The sequence below is a fragment of the Beta vulgaris genome, chromosome 3 (genome assembly GCF_026745355.1).
Source record: "Beta vulgaris subsp. vulgaris cultivar EL10 chromosome 3, EL10.2, whole genome shotgun sequence".
NCBI classification, from domain to species: domain Eukaryota; kingdom Viridiplantae; phylum Streptophyta; class Magnoliopsida; order Caryophyllales; family Amaranthaceae; genus Beta; species Beta vulgaris.
The window spans coordinates 5,338,181-5,344,777 of NC_079204.1; the positions used below are offsets into that span (position 1 = coordinate 5,338,181).

At 35.0% G+C, this 6,597-nt stretch overlaps 2 protein-coding genes across 5 annotated transcripts; one reads left to right on the top strand and one right to left on the bottom strand.

Annotated features, from left to right (window-relative positions):
• The first annotated feature begins 742 nt into the window (after positions 1–742).
• LOC104888307 (uncharacterized) lies at positions 743–5,328 on the top strand. Of its 3 annotated transcripts, none has more exons than XM_010673235.4 (4): positions 743–900; positions 2,302–2,361; positions 2,462–4,090; positions 4,705–5,328. In XM_010673235.4, coding segments are annotated over exons 2-4 (2,028 nt in total). In that variant the 5' UTR covers positions 743–900; positions 2,302–2,360; the 3' UTR covers positions 5,103–5,328. The 3 variants fall into 3 exon arrangements, with proteins under 3 accessions (XP_010671537.2, XP_048496845.1, XP_048496844.1); XM_048640888.2 differs by lacking the exon at positions 743–900 and adding an exon at positions 923–2,132; XM_048640887.1 differs by lacking the exons at positions 743–900; positions 2,302–2,361 and having other exon boundaries at positions 2,368–4,090.
• Positions 5,318–6,292, bottom strand: LOC104888308 (hypothetical protein). 2 transcript variants are annotated; one of them, XM_010673236.4, is made up of 3 exons: positions 6,158–6,292; positions 5,744–5,830; positions 5,318–5,634 (listed from the first exon to the last, which is right to left on the bottom strand). In XM_010673236.4, exons 2-3 carry the CDS (start codon positions 5,814–5,816, stop codon positions 5,531–5,533), a joined length of 177 nt encoding a protein of 58 aa, XP_010671538.1. In that variant the 5' UTR covers positions 5,817–5,830; positions 6,158–6,292; the 3' UTR covers positions 5,318–5,530. The 2 variants fall into 2 exon arrangements, with proteins under 2 accessions (XP_010671538.1, XP_057249509.1); XM_057393526.1 differs by having other exon boundaries at positions 5,744–5,832; positions 6,166–6,182.
• Positions 6,293–6,597: the final 305 nt, after the last annotated feature.

A 6,597-nucleotide genomic window follows, 5' to 3' on the forward strand; every position in this document is an offset into this window, starting at 1 on the left:
TTCATTAATTAATTTCAAAAGAACATAATCTTAATCCAACTACTCCCTCCATTTTTTTAATTGTTACATTTATACTTTTCACGCATGATAATGCAAAACTTTGAGAATATATATCTCTAGTTTTGTATTTGTAAAAATTATGAAAAATGTGCATATTAATAAAAATACATACTAAAATGAATCTAACAAGATATCACCTGACTATGTTTTGTGTAAATCACAAACGAGAGTTAAATTGAAATTTGTTAATAACAAATTATTAGAATATGCGGTCTAATTTTAACATAAATTAGACGAGCTAAATACTGAATTTTTCTAACAAGCTCATTCATTTCGCTCTAACCCAACACTATTCTAGTCATCCATTCTTTTGTCCTTCATTTGTTTTCTTGATTCTCGAACTACAACAGACAATTTCGAAAGGTAACTCGGTAGTCTTACGGAGTAGATTAAACTAGTTACTGAATGAGTTAAAGAACATCAATACTGAATAAATTAAATTGGTCCCTAAATAGATTAAATTGGTCACAATATTTTAAAAAAATGACATGTTATCTTCTTAATATTGAGTTTAGTCGAACATAATTTTATATTTAAAGTAGGCAGTCTTTTATAAGACCAACTTTTTGTTAATAGTATAAAATATATGTCAAAGTGTAACAATTAAAAACAAACGGAAATATATTAAAATTTGTCGTTGGAAACTACGTCGTCTTCCATCTCAAAAACAGAAGTCCGCGATATTTATCTATACGAGTAAAATATAGAAAAGAGGAAGAATAGAGAGATGAAAGAAGAATGAAACCCTAAAAATAGCGTTAAAATATCGCGCGATAAGTAAACTTGAAGAGCTCGCTCGAATCTGCAAACCCTGAAAACTCTCTCCTGTTTATCTCTGCTGTAAGTTTGTATTATTTCTCTTTCTCTCTCCTCTCGTTATTTTCTCATCCCAAATTTATCATTATCTGCGAAAACATTATATTACTAGTAACATTTGTTATTATTTGCGAAACATTATACTCTTTTCATAACGAATTACTAGCAACATTTATTATTATTTGTGAGACGTGAAATATTCGATTGTTACTAGTAATTTGTTACGGAAGGAGTACTTATACCAGCTGACTTAATAAGAATTCAATTCATTTGATTGATCTGATGCTAAAATTATTCTTGAGACAAATATGATGATTATTTCTTGAGAGAAATCTGATGATAAATTATAATCATTAAATTTGTTGTTATGGACTGCTAAAACTTTATTAATGTTTTTGTACTGAACTATGAGTTTGTTGTAGGAATTACTATCAGAAATTTGGCAGGTTTAGGTTTAAATTAATTGAATTTTAAGAGATAGAATGGGAAATTCTAAAAGAGGATAAGTGCATAATCGTCTTCTTGTCGTGTTAGTTGCCATTGTATTGTTGTGTCTGGTAAGAGATTGCAATGACAATTTCTGTTTCGTGCCTTTTTGCTATGTTGTTCAGCCACGGATTGAGTGTATACTCGGATACGAGTGTCCAAGTGTTCGACTCGGCTATCTTGTAGAAAAAGACAAGTTTTTAGTTTAAAATGAAGTATCCAGTGATGCTCGATTTTTGAGGTAAATGAGGTGTCAAAGTAACATAGCCTTTTTGGATTGTTGCCACATTATTTGGAATACGTGTTTTAGAATGCAGCTGATAGGCTCTTGCTTATCAGGCAATTTGGGTTGATGGTTTATTGTATTGATTAGCTCAAATCATGAACATGGTTAAGATTAGCTAATGATGTAATGTGATTGGATCATTGATGAGTCAAGGGTAGATTGGTTTCTATAATCTTTAGTGATATGGATTATTCACTAACCACTACTGAGGCCCCGTTCTTCTGGACCGAACTTAACTGAAATGAACTGAAAGTGTGGGGAGAATTTGTCTGTCCAAACTGAAGTGAATTTCCATTGATTTAGTCCAAAAGAACAGGGCCTTAAACGATACCAAAGTATTTGGAGCTGCTCATTTCATGATAAGTTTTTGCTAGTCTTGTATCGATGTGCAAAAGCACTGGTTCCTTGTTTTATATATTAGACGAGATGTCGAGATCTAGCTGCATAGAGCTGAGTTCTTCAGCTACTACAGATGATTCTTCAGGTATAATCCGTGTGTTATAAATTTTCTCCTTAAGAATACAGGAGTGTATGGGTTTAACACCTATAAGTTAGTGTCTAAATCCAAAAAAAAGAAAAAAGAAATCACTTGAAAGTTGAAAGTATAATCTCTTCAGTTCATTTGTACTGAAATCGTTGAGATATTAATGCAGGCTGCAGATTGCCATAAACACGGAATAGATGGTTACACATTTCGGCATCAGTCATCAGAAGTATGTGTCCTTTTTTTCATTAAATTTGAATGCATGAATACAGTGTGTGTTACAAGAACTCATGATGATACAAGACTGTTTTGTAATTCTTTTGTTCTAGTGGTTCGAGAAAAGGACGTATGCTGGGAGTATGCTGATAAGTTGGACGGGAACAAGGTGAGATGCAAATTCTGCTCAAGGATTTTGAACGGGGGCATCAGTAGATTGAAGCATCATTTATCTCGGCTTCCCAGTAAAGGGGTGAATCCATGCAGTAAAGTGAGGGACGACGTAAGTGATAGAGTTAGAACTATCATTGCAGCAAAAGAAGATAGAGAAATCCCTCTTTCCAAGAAGCTAAAGCTTCCAGAAACTAGTTCTCCGGGGAGTATCCCTCCAAGTAAACCTCTAATGTTTGCAGAGACATCTCCCATTGCAAAAGTGCATCCTGTATTGAGCCAAATTGATAGTTCTTCCACTTCAAGTGACCAAGAAAATGCCGAGGAAAGTATTGCTTTGTTTTTCTTTGAGAATAAGTTGGATTTTAGTGTGGCAAGATCGTCTTCTTACCAGCTAATGATTGAAGCGATAGGTAAATGTGGTTCTGGATTTTCCGGTCCTCCTGCAGAAACACTGAAGACTACATGGTTGGAGAGAGTTAAGTCCAAAATGGATGTAGGATTGAAAGACACCGAGAAAGAGTGGGTCAGAACAGGCTGTACTATTATTGCAGATACATGGACTGATAACAAATCACGAGCAATTGTGAACTTTTTGGTTTCATCCCCATCAAGAACCTTCTTTCACAAGTCGGTGGACGCTTCTTCATACTTCAAAAACGTAAAATCTTTGGCTGATTTATTTGATTCTGTCATTCAAGAAATTGGCCCTGAGAATGTGGTCCAGATAATTGTTGATGGGGCGCTCAGTTATTCTGGTGTTGCGAACCACATTCTTCAGAACTATGGCACGGTCTTCATCTCTCCATGTGCTTCTCACTGTGTAAATTTGATACTTGATGATTTCTGCAAGATTGATTGGGTGAATAGGTGTATTGTACAGGCACAAACCGTCACAAGATTTATCTACAATAGTACAACATTGCTTGAGTTTATGAAAAATTTTACAGCAGGCCAGGATGTAATTAGAACCGGCATTACCAAGTCTGTTTCCAACTTCCTCTCTCTGCAAGCGCTATTTAAGCAAAGGAGTAAGCTGAAGCTTATGGTGAATAGTGCAGAGTATTCTGTTACCTCTGCTTGTGTAAGTAAACAACAGAGCATATCTTCTGCAGCAATTTTGGATGATAACGAATTTTGGAAAGCAGTTGAAGAATGTATTGCTGTTTCTGAGCCATTTCTAAGAATTTTGAGGGAAGTAGCAGATGGTAAACCTGCAGTTGGGATAATTTATGAGCTGATGACGAAGGCCAAGGAATCGATAAGAACATATTATATTATGGATGAGAGCAAGTGTAAGACGTTCTTAGATATAGTGGACAAGAAGTGGCATAACCAGCTTCATACATCATTACATTCTGCTGCAGCATTTTTGAATCCTTGCATCCAGTATAACCCTGAAGTCAAGTTCTTGGCTGCTATAAAAGAAGACTTCTTCAATGTTTTGGAAAAACTGCTTCCGACACCTGAGTCAAGGCACAATATCACTAATCAGATCCTTTTGTTTCAGCGAGCAACCGGAATGTTTGGGTGTAACCTGGCAAAAGAAGCACGCGATACAGTTTCACCTGGTATGTATTAGTTCACCATTCTAGAAACTTGTCTGCAACATAAATACATAATATATTTGTCAAGGAGATGAATTGTCTGCTTTACCTAAAATCCCACATTATACATCATACTGTCGATTTTATTTTTCAGTTAACCAAAAGAGCTCATCATAATGTCCTAAAATGAAGATAAAGAATCACTAATCTTTGGCTTTTGGGATTATTTGGGCTAAGTTAAAATAACTCATCAAACTACTACTCTTTCTATTTGTGTATCTGATGAGGGTGAATTTGTACCCAGCTCTTTGTTATTGAAAGGGTAAGACTGTTTACCTCTAATTGTCCTATCGTTCGCTCAAGTGAGGATTGTCTTTAGACGAATTGGGTTAATTGTCTGCTAGAAAAGCATCTGCACGCGGAAATGGAACCATACTTGTTATGGCCATTATCAGAGTTTTTAAGCTTAGTTTAACTTTTACAGATTCTCATTTTCACGTTAGTTTGAATTTGAAGCCAAGGAGGTGATGTTGAAGTAGTTACTTTTCTCGTCGTGTATAATTGTGTTCGAACCCCAAAGTTCATCATTCAGGCAATCTAAGAATGCATTGAACTTAATCTAATTTGAACATTTACAGGAGAATGGTGGGAGCAATATGGGGATTCAGCACCAGTATTGCAAAAAGTAGCCATAAGAATCCTGAGCCAAGTTTGCAGTACTTCAGCATTCGAGAAACAATGGAACACGTTCCAGCAAATACATTCTGAAAAGAGGAATAAAATCGATAAAGAAGCATTGAACGATCTCATCTACATAAATTACAACCTCAAGTTAGGAAAACCCAAGAACAAGACCTTCGATGTGGATCCAATCCAGCTTGATGACATTGACATGACTTCAGAGTGGGTAGAAGAAATCGAAACTCCAAGCCCAACTCAGTGGCTTGATCGTTTCGGGTCTGCCTATGATGTAAGTGACTTAAACACAAGACAATTCAGCGCCGCGTTTTTTGGTACAAACGACTTCGGCTTATGACTATAGGACCAAAAACCGCGATTGTATCATGTAAATTTCATCCCTTTATAGTACAGTTGTATACTTGTAGGTATACCTTGTATCAGCAATTGTTCTAGCAATGAAAACCTTTGTACCATGTGCTACAGAAGAAACATAACTTTTCCCAATCATGTAAAGGTATAATGCAACTTACAAACATAAGAATCAGAAACATCATTGGGAAATCCATATCCTTGTTTTGCAATTGGGAGAGAGTAAAAGGTTTATTAGCCTCAGAAAATCCTACATCTTTCTACTCATGTAAACATTGAATCCTTACTCAACATAGCCTCAAATATGAAGCATAAAAAAAAATGGTACACCAAAAAACCAGGGCTTAAGAGTGAAATTTCAAGTGCATACTTAAACTAACAACTTCAAGATTCACATTCTCCCCCATTTCTTGCTCAATCATCCTCACCGGAGTCGCCACTCGATTCGAGAGAACCCAATTCAGCCATCATTTTATCTCTATTCTGCATTTGCCTTTCCACAGCAACCATGTACAATCCTACATATTCAAAGTTTTTTAAAAAAAGGCCAAAAAAGAAAGTAAGAAATTTTCTCAAAGATAACAAAAACAAAGATTTGGGTTTAAAAAATAAAGTACTTGTATTTACCAACTGCACTTCCAAGAGCACAAACCCAGAGAAGCCTCATTGACCATCTATCAGGTATTGTTCCTCTTGTCATTTTTCTTTTCTTCTCTGTCATAAATTTTCAGAAAAATAGATGAAAATAAAAAAACCCAACAAAAAGACAGTTTTTTTTTATGCAATCAAAATCATAAAAGCATCAAATCTTCAATTGCTTAAACTACAAACACTTGTAAACAATTCATGGGAACTATAAATATCAGCCAAAAGATGATTATAATTCGACAAAATTGGTAGCAGATTATCATACTAAGGTGTGAAAATGAAATTAAATTAGTAAAGTTATGACCTATAGTTAGGTTTATTTCAATTTTTAGATGATTGAATAAAGTTAAGATGAAGCAGAGAGACATTAAAAGATAGAGAAATGATGAGTACCTTTGGGATTTGGGTTGTTGGTTGGAAGAGCGTGGTCGTCGCCTCGTCGGGGTTTTTGATTTGCAAAATTTAGAGTTTTAGTTCACTTGGAGGTTCGGGTTTAGAGCTCAAAAAACACTAGTTTTTAGACCCGGCTATGACGCAGGTAATTATATTTTTTATTTATTAATATTTTATTTTTATAATAATTATACTTGTTTCGTTATATAATAAGTGAAATATAGGATTAGATATAAAATTTCGTAAATATTATTATTTTTGGTCCTACTATGAGGAGTTTCCACCGCCTTCGACAAGTGGAGATGACTAATCTCCTGCGGGAGATTGCATGTTTTGGTTTAGTATCCAACTCATATTGAGCTTTGACCAATCGCTAATTTTAGAAGAAGGAAGCATTATAGAGTCAGTCGTATTATTTTCGGTTCATCTCCAAAATTATT

Bases quoted from the DNA above. Each gene is read 5' to 3' on its own strand.
- LOC104888307 (XM_048640887.1), top strand. From the start codon at position 2,395: ATGAATACAGTGTGTGTTACAAGAACTCATGATGATACAAGACTGTTT. The intron at 4,091-4,704 runs GTATGTATTAGT...GAACATTTACAG, and splicing joins ACGCGATACAGTTTCACCTG to GAGAATGGTGGGAGCAATAT.
- LOC104888308 (XM_010673236.4), bottom strand. From the start codon at position 5,816: ATGACAAGAGGAACAATACCTGATAGATGGTCAATGAGGCTTCTCTGG. The intron at 5,635-5,743 runs GTAAATACAAGT...TTGAATATGTAG, and splicing joins TGCTCTTGGAAGTGCAGTTG to GATTGTACATGGTTGCTGTG.